This window comes from Bombyx mori, chromosome 5 (genome assembly GCF_030269925.1).
Source record: "Bombyx mori chromosome 5, ASM3026992v2".
Lineage (NCBI taxonomy): Eukaryota > Metazoa > Arthropoda > Insecta > Lepidoptera > Bombycidae > Bombyx > Bombyx mori.
In genome coordinates, this window is record NC_085111.1 from 2798637 (window position 1) to 2815385 (window position 16749).

General features: G+C 38.4%; 1 protein-coding gene and 1 non-coding gene across 5 annotated transcripts in view; both read right to left on the bottom strand.

Annotated features, from left to right (window-relative positions):
* The window catches only part of LOC101741547 (solute carrier organic anion transporter family member 74D), an 87633-nt gene that overhangs the window by 27695 nt on the left and 43189 nt on the right, over positions 1-16749 (bottom strand). For 2 of the 4 annotated variants that reach the window (XM_012695706.4, XM_012695705.4), the window contains exon 2: positions 10517-11253. In XM_012695706.4, coding sequence (XP_012551160.1) covers positions 10517-11177 — 661 coding nt within the window. In that variant the 5' untranslated portion in view covers positions 11178-11253. Of the gene's footprint in view, positions 1-10516; positions 11254-11330; positions 11621-12082; positions 12308-16749 lie in introns of those variants that run through there. The other 2 variants (XM_012695707.4, XM_004932398.5) reach the window with 2 other exon arrangements.
* Positions 10089-10187, bottom strand: Mir3367 (microRNA mir-3367). The gene has a single exon (NR_107645.1). It is a non-coding gene; the product is annotated as a microRNA mir-3367 (primary transcript).

Genomic DNA, 16749 nt, shown 5'->3' on the forward strand with positions numbered 1-16749 from the left:
CACTTAGCGGTAGGCAGCGGCTTGGCTCTGTCCCAGGCATTGCTGAAGTCCATGGGCGATGGTACTACTACCACTCACTATCAGGTGAGCCGTATGCTCGTCTGCCTACACCGACAGTAAAAAAAAACAACAACACGTTTTAATAGCTTACAGAACTGAAGTCCGTCTGATTAGACCAGTGCAATTGGCCTCATTGTCATGTCAAAAATGTTGGACAAGGCGACTGAAAATTTTCCAGTAGTTGAACTAAACGCACACGCAGCTATAGCATTGAAAGCTCTACTACATCAAGGAGTTACGATATTGAGCCTTCTGAGTGGAAGCAAACGTTGATAATACAATGTACGAGCACCGCCTCCAAGAGAAGCAATACCGCCAGCTAGAAACAGCAATATAAAACATTTTCTTAACAAAAATATCGATCAAAAAACATTAAGAGATTCAGACAAAAGAAAAACCCTAAATATCGTACCTTAAAAACAAAAACAACAAGTTACATCAGCAGTAGGAGGAACCATACCTTATTAAACTTTAATCCAAATTACGATCTTCCTTTGCGCGAAGATTCGCGGAAAAGATTCAACAACAGCAATCATGTTACGCATAAATAAAAAAACCACATACGTTTATAAAATTGATTATGTTATTCGCACGTTACGAACGCACGTTATTTAAGGACAAACAAGATCAACGAACTCGTAAGCGTGCTAGTTAAAAAGACTATGTCGACCTTATTAATAAGCATACGGTAATCTAGGAGTAATAAGGTAGTATTATGCCTTTGAATCGACAGTCAGCTTACAAGCTGACCGAAACAAACAAAATACGGTGAAATCTATATCTATACTAATATTATAAAGAGGAAAGATTTGTTTGTTTGTTTGTTTCGAATAGGCTCCGAAACTACTGGACCGATTTGAAAAATTATTTTTCCATTAGAAGCCGACATTGTCCCTGATGAACATAGGCTACTTTTTAAAAAAAAAATTTTATTTGTTTTGTTTTAACTGTGTTTTAATGTTTCCTAAGCGAAGCGAGGGCGGGTCGCTAGTCTATAATAATTACACTGTCAAATCTAAAAGACACAAAATGGTAATGGATGGTAGGATGTCTTGTGAGTCCGCACGGGTAGGTACCACCACCTTACCTATTTCCGCCGTGAAGCACAATACGTTTCGGTTTAAGGGTGGTACTGTAAAAACTGATAGGTAGAAACTCATGCTTCTAGTTGGGTGGCGGCATATACGTTGTAGATATCTATGGGCCCCGGTGGCCACTTAAAACTAGATGGGCCAGGTGGTTAGGTGGGCCTAGTCCATCTATCGAAGCAATAAAAAAAATGATTCATCAGACATCATAAGTTATACAAGACAAATATCTTCCTTCTTGGAATTCGATTCTCGTGTGACAGGTTTGTCGGTCGTTCGTCTCTTACCGATTCTGCGTTGGGTTACCAAAAAACATTACAACAATAAAATTACATTTAAAGATCATAAAAGATTACACACACGCACAGGCAACTTCTGTTACGTGATATTTGTCCAAGAAAAAAAGAAGTGGATAAATGTAATTCTCGAACTGCTTTTTTTAGTTAAGTGAATACATTATCCCAAAGTCAGGGAGCTAACCACCAGATAAAATGGGACTATCATGACAATAACGTTCTGGTTTGATCTTACTGTTTTCCGAATGTATTGAAACGAATGAGATGACGGTTGAGAATGAACATATTTTATCAGAATGGTCTGAAGTCTTTTTTTTAATATATTATTGCTTAGGTGGGTGGACGAGCTCACAGCCTACCTGGTGTTAAGTGGCTACTGGAGCCCATAGACATTTACGACCTAAATGCGCCACACACCTTGAGATATCATAGTTACAACGGCTGCCCCGCCCTTCAAACCGAAACGCATTACTGCTTCACGGCAGAAATAGGCAGGGCGGTGGTACCTACCCGCGCGGACTGACAAGAGGTCCTACCACCAGTAAGCAGTCTTCAGATCTGGCATTGACAAAGCGGGATAACAATAAATGGAGCGATTAATTTTAAAGTGAGGTAAGGAGGTGACGGTATTCAGGGAATATAGTGGTCGCTCAAGCTCCCGCTAGTACCTGTTATGATAATGATAATACATATGTTGGTATGGTAGTTTCTTTTAATTAATAACAGGTCAGCCTATCATCCAGTCGCTCGACAATTCTTGTATAGTTTCCGAGTTGCATCGATACAGTTGAAAGATGTCGAGTTAAAAATTCAATTAATATGGATGAGTTAATCGATGCAAAAACTATAAATCGAATGTAAGCAATATTGAAAACTGAATAATTTGTAAATATTTACCACAAAGCTATGCATGTTGGACCTCAGATGAAGAATTTGAAAGAAATTTTCTACATTGTTACCAATTTATTCAATATTTATATATTTCGCAACATGTATCTAAAGTTCATCGAATTTTAAAATACATTTATATGACGACACATTAACCAATGAAACTCGTTTAATTTAAAATATATACAGAAATGAATATTTAAAGATTCGTGACGTAAGATTGAAATATGGAACAATGCAAATCGAATCGAATACCTACATACTTAATTACCTGCGTAACATGGAAACAAAAATATTTTTATTTTTTCAAATCAACATAATTGTATATACAAGGAAAAAATTTGCAATAGCACTTTACAGAGAGCTATTAAAGTGCTTAGTACTATTGACTCCATTGAACAAAAAAACAAATGTTCTTAAAGTGTCCATGCCGTAAGCATCTTTGACTCTATTTATGTGTTTTATCTATCAACACGGGCGGCCGAGTCCTTACAACCATTGTTTTAATCGTTATCGGAGCCCTTAGACTCTAACGACTTTAATGTCGCCACGTCGTGACGTGTGATCGAATTCTCATTTTTATAGAAACAACGGCTAAATAGCTGATATACCTCTCGACTATAGATTTCGGGGCAGAAATAAGAAAAACGATGGTTCTAATAGTAACCTCCACGTCACAAGTGATAGATGCTATACTAGTAAAACATAGTTACATACTTTTGTACATTGCAGTAATATAAACTGGTTTGTGTATCAGACGTTTAATGGCAAGAATATTAGACACTCGATTAAAATCCATTAACGCAATATAACTACTTTAAAACAGATTTTTTTGATATCACAACTATAATTAAGAAAAACTCAAATAATTTAAAACAAATTTATATATGTATAGGTATATTCCTTACACAATAAGTGAATCAATGTTTCGCATTCATTGAGAGATCTTTTCCCTAAACACGAATAAAAATAAATAGATTTTTGGAGAAGGCAAACACTCCTAAAAGTTCCAGAGATCCGATAACTGTAATAATTTACCTTATTCTATTACAGTTACAGTTTAACTGTAATGTCCAATTTACAAAACAACCAACTATTAATCATCAAAAGATTGAACCAACTTTGAAACTGAACGTAACAAATGAGTCGGAGAACAAGAATTAGGCCAATGGAAGAAGCCAACAATGAAATTTATCGCGGATGTTAACTCTGTAAGTAACGTTCAGGGACGATGTTATTTGAACACAAATGTGTTAAAAATGAAGTAACATTGAGATACAATTACTTTAATGATAATCTTTAAGCTCCATAAATGACACTATAACTACAAACTTCTATTACTCCACACTATAAAGCTAGGAAGAAAAATAAATGTGTTATAACTGATACCACTTATTGTAGTTTTATACTACCGTCAACAGATATTTTTAAATAAAAATGTTAACATGTTTTAGTGTCAAATAGATAGAGACGTCATTATATTCCAATAAAACATGGTGACAATGATGAAAGAGTTCCTGCCGAGCGCACACGGATTATGATATATTTAATGTCTCTTTAAGCCCTGACCTGGTCATTAAAGACAGCGCAAGGGTACCCTATTTTTCATATTATTTATTAATATTCATAAACAAAACAATTATAAAAGAGTGATAAAAAAAAACTAGTGCTCGCCCCGTAACCGAAATTCGACCATAATTACTGATCCCACAGGATACAAATTAGTTTTGTGTGTTCTGTTTTGATATTTTGTTTTATTTTTGACAATTCGGGAAGGAAAATTGATAGCATTAAAGCCTCGTCAGCGGCAATCGGTAAAATAAGAAAATCGGTGGTCAGATAGAATCAAAATGATATTTGACTTTTTTTTCTTTTTCTCAAACTGATAGCCTTGAGAGGCTATGTCAGCGTAACCCAACGTGTAGGTGAGTTCTCGGGGCACAAACCAGGAGCCGTTGCTAACACTGGGCCTAGCAAGAGCAGTGCTTCGCAGAAACTACCACCGGATCGGAAACGCGACCCACTGAGAAGATCCGGCGAGAAACTCAGTGGGCTGTGTCTATGGGTTAGGTTACTCGCGAAACCCTTCGTCGCAAGCGACCGGTTCGACAAGAATTAGATATTAGATAATAGTTTCCTACCTCTCGAACTATTTCGCTAGGGCTATTAAACGAAATTTCACAAACACACTTTTAAGTTTCGAAAATAGATCATACAATAAATAATAATAAATAATAAATATTTACTAACAGTCACGCCACGTTAACTGGTCCCGTGATAAGTTCGTAAAGAACTTGTGTTACAGGTACCAGATAACGGAAATAAATGTAAGATTTTTATTATACACATACACATATTTAATATACTACATCTACAACCCTGGAAAAGACATTTATATTTATCATACAAATATCTTCCCTTGGCGGGATTCGAACAATAGGGGCATAAGGTCCATCCGTGACAACTATTCTAGTTGATTCTCGAACACTTCAATTTAACTGGTGATACTTCTGATGTACTGCACCTGCCATGCGATGTATTATTATAGTAACGGAATGGTTGTTGAAAGTGTATGAAATTGTTTCAAGAAACGTCATTTTCGTCGACTTCAAGTAATCCGATTAACTTGAATATTTGCGCGCGTATCAAGTACCGATGACAAAACAATAATTGTATAACTTCACTCTAGTGTCATGACCAGTATCAACAGGATAAAAAAAATATAAAAAAAATCGTTAGTTCGATTTGCTATTTTAACACATTTTTTTAGTCTTTAAACTACATACTATTAAGATTTATTTTTCTTCGGATATTTAATCAAAGCCGAGTGTGACGAGATCCCAAGAAATAGAAAGGGTACATCTGACGTTATGCTTATTATTTCGTGAAATATTCATTCAAACACTGCAAAATGAACTCAGCAGTTTTTATAATAGTTCAAATAGATATCATTTACCTATATGTACAAGTAACAATATAACTTTATTTATCTTAATGTACGTATTGTGTATATTTAGTGTTGATTTAATTTTTCGTAGTGTCACAACCGTTATATTAATTTTATTCTGTTTTGCATACTCTATACCTCCCATTTTTCTTTACTAGTGGTTTGCTGGAAGAAAACTTATGAGTTTTAAACAGTACGACTTTGTAAAGGCTGCTTTTTTATAATCTACCCAAACGGTCCTTTCATACATGTACATTCGGAGAGCCAATGTCGATTTCTATTGGAGTTATTATACTTTAAATAAAACTTGTCCCACAAGAAATACAATTATTTTCAAACGTAATTTTTTAATTCAATAACAAAACATTAAACATCTTATGCCGGATAAAGAAATCAGATCAACGTAATTTATTCCATTAATATGATTTCTGGTATTGTTTATGTGGGATTTTTTTTAATGGTCAATTTGCTTGCGTGTGCCATTCAAAGGTCGTCCGCGGGCTGGGTTGTGGCCCGTGGGCATAATCGAGCAACCTTGATTTAAATGTTATTTTCAATCAATCCGTGTATTTATTATTTTATGTGTATGTATGTAGAATGACCGAGCAAATTAAGGCAGCTCTAGCCGGCTCATCAATGAGTGCATAAGAAAGGCGATACGCGAGGAATGACGACGTCCTATTAAACGCACCACCACCCGATCTAATGACCACGACCACTCCGCCAAGAGTGCAAGCGACTAAGAGGAACAATTAAGTAATAATAAATACTACTGGTCCCAAGGTAGTCGAAATTCGACTGTAATTGATTGAAATTATAAGTTTGTACACTATTAAAATTCTATTGTCACAAACTATTTATTATACTTCTAGAATTACAGATTTCGCCAAGACTACACTACAGACAAATAACATTAAAGATTAACCTATTCTCAATTTGACTACAGACTTTAAGCAATAACAAAAGTTTGACAATAAACGCAAAGTAAATATATGTGTGTGCGTCAAATACATGGTAGTGTGTGTTATGTTTTTCTTATTGATTTAATTTATTATTAATGTATAATTTAAATAAAAAATTCTGCACTCCTTCACTCTTTCACGAGTTCTGCACTCCTTCTCTTTATTCTCTATTAGTGTGGGAAATTTCATACTGCTCCTTTCGTAAAAAAAAGGGGTACAAAGTTTTTGCTTCACGTATTAATATATAGATACTAATATATAAATCAACAGTGGTTTTTACGGATGTTCCGTTATAACAACTGAACCGTGCATCCGATTGACTTGAAACTTGGTATCCATGTAGAAAATACATGCGCTTAATGGATAGGCTAATATGTATGTGAGTGTTGGACTCCCTGCACCAGTTGCGGGGACGTTAATGATGAGAATGTTTGTGAGGGTGAGAAATAATAATGTTAATTTTTAATGCACAGCGAAGCGGGCGGGTACAGCTAGTATATAGATATAAACATTGATTATGACAGAAGAATCAATGAGAACGCACCGGCGTGCGTCGGCAAGGCGTGACGTAAGAAACGAAATTAGGGCAATATGAGCCGCGGAACTGTGTAACGAGCTGAAATTGTCGCGGAGACGTCCCGGCCCACTGACACACTTGAGCCCTTGACGCAACCGATACACTCGAAATAGCAGTTGCACGTCCGACAATGCATATTGACAAAAATGACATATGCGTCATGACATACGCGTCTAACATATGCATACGGACAAAAAAAAGCACTTTTGCGGATCATCAGTTAAGCTTTCTTTTCGTTTTCCGATATATAAATATTAGAATATGTAAATGATATTATCGGAACTGGAATTTCAACATAGCAAACATGTCAAGTTGAGAATATTAAATTTAATTCTCTAGCAACGGTCCTGAAATTAGGTACCTACCGTCCTGAGAAGAACACGCAAAAAAGACTCAATTATTTTTATTGCATTACATAGACAGACGCGCTTCTCAGCTCCAGAAAGATCTGAACATGAAGGTCCAACCTACCTTGCGACATTTGGTCGAAATCTCAATTGTTTTGAATGATGACGATAATGATGATGACATAAAACGCCCTCTACTACCTCAAATGACACCTTCGATTTATAAGAACTGATATGACAAATAAATAATACCTGAACTTTGTACGTATTATTGATAATGTTTATTTACCTCAAATGACAAAACTTCGATTTATAAGAACTTACATGACGAATAGTACCTAAACTTTGTACGTATTATTGATAATGTTTAGTTGTAAGCGCGTTCAACACAATCATTGTCCGAGCGAATATAAAAATAATGACGCAATTTCATTATTTACAGACCGACCAGCGATTATCACTTACGAACAGATTTCTCTAACGTACGTAAACGAAAATCAGACATTCTGGAAAACACTACGACCCCTCATATGAGAACCACGCACGGACATCACCTTTCAGCTTTTCTGTAGAAAACGAATGGATACGAGTCTTTATCATGATTCTCAAACGCCAAAAGTTTGAGATCCACCTTTTTCTTATTAAATTCCGAATAAAGCGCACGATCACTTTTAGTGGAGCCCATAAACATTACTTGAAAAAAACGTGAAAAAAAAGCTTTTGGAAATAGATAATAACTCTTTTTTTTATTACTTAGGTGAGTAGACGATCTCACAGCCAACCTGGTGTTAATTGGTTACTGGCGCCCATAGACATCTACAACCGTAAATGCGCACCCACCTTGAGTTATAAGTTCTAAGGTCTCAGTATATATACAACTCGTCATCCCTATTAACGTTTAAGATGTTTTGTCTGGATTCTCCAGTAGTCAATCAACACGGGATGGTTCGTGAATCAATCTCTCCGCTTATGCTGATAAAAAAAACTCAGCGCGACAACCCTAATATATTACGTGCGAACGTGTTTACCGTACAGTGCCATTTGTTTTTACTCGTATATTACACAGTGAGAGCAGAGCAATGCATTTAAAAATCGAAAACAAACACGTAATCTTGAGCCGCGTACCGACCACGTTACATTCTATTTTTCAAACTAGTTTCAAATAGAAGAGAACTAAATGATGCTTGGCTATCGTATTTTAACGGTGGTGAAAAGAAACCCAATCAGCGGTACGAACAATCGTTCTACTTTGAGAACTTCATTAACGCTATCCCAATATGAACGAAGTTATATCTTACGGTAGCTCATCATTCAATCTGAGTATGAGCATAGGGAATTGCACTATAATCGCCCTTTTTCTCGGGTCAGGACTAAACCTCATACGAGCTATGTGGGACTTGACTATCTGCAGATGTTGGAAGCAGACCGCGGGCCCAAGGAGTTTTAGGGCCCTACCGCACTAAACGACTCCCCTGCACTCTTACACCCGACGTCCGATCTCCGTCCGGGGTGAGAACCCGGTCAGAGTAGGGGGGTTCCCGCGGTCAACACTATAACCAGACTCGCGGTGCCATCCTGAGGACCCCCGACCGACGGGTCGTCGAGGCAATAGTCGACGACCAACAACGCCGATCTCCGCGGTATGGCGGCCCTGCCAGGTCGCCCGGGCGATGCCGCTGCTGCACTATAATCGCTTACCCCAAGGCGTGAGGACGAAATTCTAATGCTTAGTTTAGCTTGGCTTCTAATGCGGACTTTAACTTAGCGTTATACTAAATACGACAGTTTTCCTTCGAAACGTATCAAGGTAAAGACTTTACCAAGTATATGATGCAAGAACTCCTACTTTTACGATTTACCCACTAAATCTCTCGCCGGATCGCAATTCCGATCCAGTGGTAGGTTCTGCGAAGCACTGCTCTTGCTAGGGTCAGTGTTAGTAATTCTCTCATGTTGAGCCCGTGACGTCACCCTACTCATCTACGCGTAGCTGGAATAGCCTCTTAGGCTAATAGTGAATAGGAGGGGGAAACAAATACTATTCATAAAAATTTAAACCTCAAAAAATTAATGCAAAAAGCTTGCACGAAAACGCACCTGTCAAATCATTCTACTTTCAACATAGCCCTGACTCGGCATTTCGAACTGGCATAGACAAAACAAAACGTGTGCAAGCCAAACATATTTTTTCAACTCAACCTTATTGTAAACCCAAACAACTGGGTTTGTTTTTCGATTTTCTACCCGCGTCTCGAACGAGAATCTTGTTTTTTTTTTGTTGTTGTGTAGATGGACGAAAAGCTCACCGCCCACCTAGTGTTAAGTGGTCACCAGGCTTGTGGAGAGTACCTAACAGTAGGCAACGGTTTTGCTCTGCCCCCAGGGACATTGCTGAAGTCCATGGGCGACGGTAATCACTCACCATCAGGTGGGCCGTGTGCTCGTCTACAAGGGCAAAAAAAAAAGAAACCAGAGGAAATAGACACCAACACCGTTAAAGTACCCAATTTGAGACATGAATTCTCAGTTTTATAGCACAACGGCTGCCCCGCCCGTCTAACCAGAACGCATTACTGCTTCGCGGCAGAAATAGGCAGGGTACCGACCCGTGCGGGCTTTCAAGACGCCCTGCCCAACAGCATTTTAGTGAGGACACTGTTACCACGGACGAGTGATGAGTTTATCTTTACTCACCTTTCCTGGTGCATTCATCTTATTATTATGAAACTTTGCGATGGTACTATTAAAGTAAGGGTACTAATACTGGCATTTCAGAAAATGATTTTAACATCGTTAGCACTCGTCACAGGGGCGCGTAAACACACTCAAAAGGCTTTAAATAATGTAGCCCTCAGAAACAAACATATGCGACGAAGGATGAAAAAAACACCCAAAGATTACTTCGTCGGGTATCGGTAATGGCGGCTAATATCAGCGCAGCGTCACCCAAACAAACTGTTTACCATCATTTTAAATGACAAATGCGTAGATAAGAAAATATGCACAAGATAACATTAACTTTCGTTTGGTGAAGTTGTTTAAATAGAATTTTAAAAGTTCTGAGATTATTTCATTGCTAATTACACAAAAGGCAGAAGACAGCCGGCGGGCAATGAGACGTAAGCGGCCCAGTGGGCGGTATTTATGATTTGCAAACTTTTATGTGTCGATTTTATTACTCATAAAGTACCTACATACATACACTGAAAACTGTGCATCAGGAACAAAACAATTAATTGTTAAATACAAATCGATATATAGCTCGGTTTGCTTTGAGCCCGCAATTGAACAAGGTTCGCTTTCAAATAATCTTCAATAATCGTAATGGCACTCGTAAATGTAATTACTCACCCATGTAAAGAGGGGACTGTCTGCTGCCTACGTTGTCATCGACGTAAGGTATTCCGAGCGTTGCGATGCCGGTTTGTCCCACGCCAACTACCAAGAGACAGATGAAGAGCCACGGTATCACGACGGCGGTTATAGATGAGCGCGTTTCCGTCACTTTAATTTGATCGGAGTTGCACAACGTGAAGTTGTTGTAGACGTTGCATAGGGGTGCCGCGCCGGCTATCTGACCGTCTATGTGGACATTCAGCAGCTCGGTGCCGTACAGTAAGTGCGGCATGACACACCCTATCACACCCACGGCCAGCACCATCATCATGCAGGCGATCCAGCGCGGTCTGTGTCCGCGCCCCGCTAAGTACGTCAAGAATAACGCCGTACATATTTGTCCGATCTCCGTAGCGGCCAGTAAAGTTCCTGTCGTCTTCGATTCAACTTTATATAGCTTCTCTAGGGTAGTCGTCACGCTCACGAAATACGTGAGGAACATTCCCTGGAGCACCCAGCCCGACAGGAAGACCAGCATGAAAACTCGAGTCGAGTAAAAAGCAGAGCGCGGATGCGCCTGCTGTGACCTCGGCGGCAGCTTCGCGACGAGAGAGCCATTGTTATTTCCGGTCGCTAATCTCTCCTGTTCTTCGGGTGTAGCTTCGACGCCTTTCATGGCGGCGTCCTCGGCCGCCGGGCCCGGGGATACCGCCTCCCCGCTCGCTGCTGATGCTGACGCGACGAAACTCGCCCTGTGTACAAAAAAAAACATTAAAATTAATAGAGATAGCATCAAAAAGCTACTTTTTACAACTATACGAGAACTTACGTCATAGTAAGAAACTATTTAAATTCGACTACAAAATTTATAGTTCAGCGCCACACTAGTAAATTTTATACGAAAGCTCCGTCCAAGCTTGTGTTTATAGGTAACGGACCAGACGCGCCATAGGTGATCGTCAAACACGAAAACAAGAACTGAACTCTACAATCGAATACATCAACGTACTAATCGAACTAACGTTAGGATCGTGACCATTAATTGTGGTAAGCGAATTATATCGGAACCGGGATAGGCTAAGGGATGAGGAGGCTGCGTGCGCGCACCCGACGCGTCCGAGACCGACTGCAACTTGCAATTGCTCACTGCGGGCTGCGGCAGAGCAGTGCACCCGCTTCGCCCGCCCCTCGACTTCTCTCCACACGGGGTTTTTATTGGCCGTCTATCCATTTTTTTTGTACGACACGCAGTTACCCACGATGAAAAGCGTCTGCGCGTCTCCCTTCACCCACCCGAAATTCCCTGTCGTCTCGGCACTTTGGAATGCTTTTGTCTTTGGGTACTTTATTTAAATTTCGACGCTTTTATATAAACTCACGTACGATCCTTGGCATTAAGGAAGGCGGCTACTATAAAAAGATATATATAAAAAAAAGCCGGAAATAATAAGCGTCGTGGATACGAAATTGCGGACTGATACAGTACTTCAGTGAGGTCAAAAACGTTAGGTTCGCAAGAACGTCAACCGTAGAATATTAATGCGATCGATTCATATGGCTAACTGAACTTGCAAAACTCACCTACGGAGGCCGATGACCAGTATCGACGGCGTTCGTCTAGGAACTCGTAGGTACGGTACAACAAACAGTTTCGCACACAGGAAGTTAATATTACGGACGATAAATACGAGTTTTATTTTTATTTTTTATATTTTAAACTGAAATAATTATGTGTTCGTTTGAGGGGTGAGTTCTAATAACTATTTTCACGACCGACGATAAACGAAGTGCATTGTAAACTGCATTCCGAGATAAGCCTGCCAACTTGTGCAATGGCCGAGCTATCAAGCGGTGCACTATCTCGTCTCTGATAACGTAGCGCAGTTAACAGACTTCTTGTAAAACGTGTGACCGAAACATATTAGGGACTACATTTGTCGGTTCACGATGACAAACCAATTTAACATTACCCTCTAACAAGGTTACAAAGTTTTACTTCAAGAGATTTCTTAGATGATTTTTGTTGTTATAATCAATTTTTATTTTCACACAAAAAATAATAATGAGCGTTTTAATCCCTTAAAAATAGCTTAGGGCCGTAATTGGCTTCAATTTGTGATAAGCATCGAAAGGCACACGCGATGGCAACCATTCTTAGGGGACAAAAACGTAACGCGGTTAACAGACTTCTTGTAAGCCGAAACATATTAGGGACTACATTTCTCGACAAACAAATTTTACATTACCCCGTAACAAGGTTACAAAGGAGGTTGTTATTATTATTATTATTATTTTTATTGCTTAAATGGGTGGACGAGCTCACAGCCCACCTGGTTTTAAGTGGTTACTGGAGCCCATAGACATCTATAATGTAAATGCGCCACCCACCTTGAGATATAAGAGACTTCTTAGGTTATTGTGTTGTTATAATCAATTTTTGATTTCACACAAAAAATAATAATGAGCGTTTTAGTCCCTTAAAAAAGGGGCGTAATTGGCTTCAATTTATGATAAACATCGAAAGACACACGCGATGGCAACCATTCTTAGGGGACAAAAACGTAACGCAGTTAACAGACTTCTTGTAAGCCGAAACATATTAGGGACTACATTTCTCGACAAACGAATTTCACATTACCCCGTAACAAGGTTACAAAGGAGGTTATTATTATTATTTTTATTTTTATTGCTTAGATGGGTGGACGAGCTCACAGCCCACCTGGTGTTAAGTGGTTACTGGAGCCCATAGACATCTACAATGTAAATGCGCCACCCACCTTGAGATATAAGAGACTTCTTAGGTTATTGTGTTGTTATAATCAATTTTTGATTTCACACAAAAAAAAAAAATTAGCGTTTTAGTCCCTTAAAAAGAGCCGTAATTGGCTTCAATTTTTTGATAAACATCAAAAGACACACGCGATGGCAACCATTCTTAGGAGACGAAAACGTAAAGCAGTTAACAGACTTCTTGTAAGCCGAAACATATTAATTAGGGACTACATTTCTCGGTTTACAATGACAAACAAATTTTACATTATCTTGTAACAAAGTTACAAAGAAGGTTATTATTTTACTTCAAGAGACTTCTTAAATGATTGTGTTGTTATAATTCATTTTTATTTTCACACAAAAAATAATAATGAGCGTTTTAATCCCTTAAAACTTAGCTTAGGGCCGTAATTGGCTTCAATTTGTGATAAACATCGAAAGGCACACGCGATGGCAACCATTCTTAGGGGACAATAGCTGATGATTTATTTAATCTGGAGTCGCGAGTGAGTGGCAATGAATCACGAGCGAGACGACTGACTGAACGTTTATTGGTATACAGATTGAAAGAGCTTCGACTTCCACGCGCCATTCAAAGAATAAAATATCCACATATTTGAAATTCGTGCACGCAATTCTACTGGCGATAGGACCTCTTGTGAGTCCGCGCGGGTAGGTACCAACGCCCCGCCTATTTCTGCCGTGAAGCAGTAATGCGTTTCGGTTTGAAGGGTGGGGCAGCCGTTGTAACTATACTTGAGACCTTAGAACTTATATCTCAAGGTGGGTGGCGCATTTACGTTGTGGATGTCTATGGGTCCCAGTTACCACTTAGCACCAGGTGGGATGTGAGCTAATCCACACATCTAAGCAATAAAAAAACGCAGTTAAAACATGATAATGGTGGAAAAAAGTTTTTCGCGAAATACATCGGGTATTACTGACCCGTCGTAGCTTAGGGAACAATATAAAAAAAACAACATCGGAACAGCATATTTATCAAGTCGACCCATGTCAATTCATCGTCCCGTCAAAACTAAGCACAAAACGAATTCGGTTCCATGTTTTTAAGGGGGAAAAAAGTCACGGCCTCATGCATAAGTTTTGTAATTCATATAGAGACACACACGCACGTCCCTTACAAAAACTTGATATAAAAAACGGTCACCATGAATTTTTCAATCTCATTCACACGGATGTGACATTGATGTGTTCGTATGGGGGAACTATGAATTATTGAAATCGTTTGAAATAAACAGTATTAACCAAATCTAGTCAACGTCAGTGTAACAAGCGTTCTTATCGTATAAAAAATTTATAATAGTTTTTTTTACAATAACGCTTTTTTATAATAAAATCATTTTTTCTTCACTATTTTTAATTCAAATTTATTTTCTATCTTTTAGTTGGATTTTCTATAAAAGCATATTTTTTTAGTGTTTTTTCACTATTATTTATTTTTTAATTTTTTTTTAAATATTGTATTGTCATAGGTCCTTAATAAATATACCAAATTTCGAGTTAATCCTACGTTTTGAAGGGGGTCAAAATCATATTCAAAGATTCCGTTACATACTAACATACACACGTCTGAAGCTAATAAAGGCGTATTAATAAGCTGATGTACCTAACGAATAATCGAAAACCTGTGAAAATTTATTACTTACGAACAAAAAGCGTTTCGTGATTACAGTACATTACAAACAGTCGAAGATCGAAGGGCTCGTGAGCATTGCCGCGACACTGGCACATCGAAGACGTCCATAATAGTTCTATAAGTGAGAGGACAACGTGCGCGGTCAAGGTAAGTGAGCTACCTGTTGCCGATGACACTCTGCACTCAACATTAATCAACGGTTTAAACTCAACGTCATAAGGTACATTTTACAATGACCTACAAATTAACGATACACACGTGAAACGGAACATTCAACATAAATCTACAGGGACCTAGACCCGATCTAGTTTTAGCCGATTGTTGTCTTTGCAATGACCTGATATGTTTAATAAACATCACAATAACAAGGTGAACGGTGTTATCAGTTATGCACGACCGTGTCACAGAGTAGGACGAAATAGAGCGACGACGCATGCATTCGAATAAAGATAAGAAATAATCTTGGTGCACGTTTTTTTTTTTCGGGAGTCAAAACCGGTCCGAGAATAACGAACCACAAGTAATTGTACTGTCCGGAGTCTCATATCCTAGTTTCGAATCTACGTAGAGCCCATTAAGACGAATAATCGCTATCTCGCGACTACTGCAGCACTATTAAGAGTTCAATGAGCCGCCGAGACGAAATGGAATTTATTGCAATTCGAAAAACATAAGCAATTCACTATATTTATTTTAGTCTTTTAAGCCGTTTGAGTTAATTTTAGTGGACTTCGTATTTTTTTTAACGTCAAATCAATCTCGTTCCTTTGAAGTACTGTGTTACAATTCACGTTATTTAATTTTATGAATATTTGGCCCTTTTAATTCAAATATTATGTATATTTAACCTAAAATCTTATTACCAAAGTTTGCATATTGTTTATTGTAAGCCCACACAAGTAGGTACCACAATCTTGCCTATTTCAGCGGCGAAACAGTAATTGGGAAAACTGCTATACAGTATAATTAAACTTCGATCTCATGATTCAAAATAAGTGCGGCATTCACGGCTTGATGTCCATGGACTACAGTAACCACTTAACACATACAAGAAGTGGGTTCTTTCGCCCATATATACAAAAAAAAATTGATTAATTAAACACAAAAACGTTCTGAAACCGAAAGATAGAAAAAAATAATCTATCACCATTACTAATAATCCGAGAATGATTTAATAAGATTTACGGAACAAAATTTACCGGCTTAATTATTACCTAACTAAAGCAAGCGTACCCCAAATCTGAGAAATAATAGTTGAATCGTTGGTACGCAAACTAATTAAATTAAACCGGTTTCTCTGTAGAGCTAACGATACTTCAATACTTGTTTCAAGTTGTTTGTTATGTAAACATTGTTATTTCTGGGGAAAAAAAAACATAAAAAAAATTCAAAAAGCCTTCTCTACATTGTTCGAAATCAACTTTCAATGTTTGTCTACGTTTATAACTTTTGAACAACGAAACGATTTTTAAAAGCTCCTCATGATAGATTAGAGAATTTATTACCGTCCCCATTGTTTGCGTGAACTTATGTATCTAAAGATGAAAAAAACCCTGCTGATCCGTATTCGAAGCGAGCTGCTAAACTGAGACACGGTCAAAATCAAATCTGACAACTTTTTTTTCCTACCTAATCTGATCTAATCTAACCTTGAGAGGCCATTTCAGCGTAACCCTAACATGTAGGTGAGCTCACTGGGCTCAAACCTGACGACGTTGCTAACACTAACCCTAGCAAGAGCAGTGCTTCGCAGAATCTACCAACGGATCGGAAACGCGACCCACTGAGAAGATACGGCGAGAAACTCAGTGGGATGTGT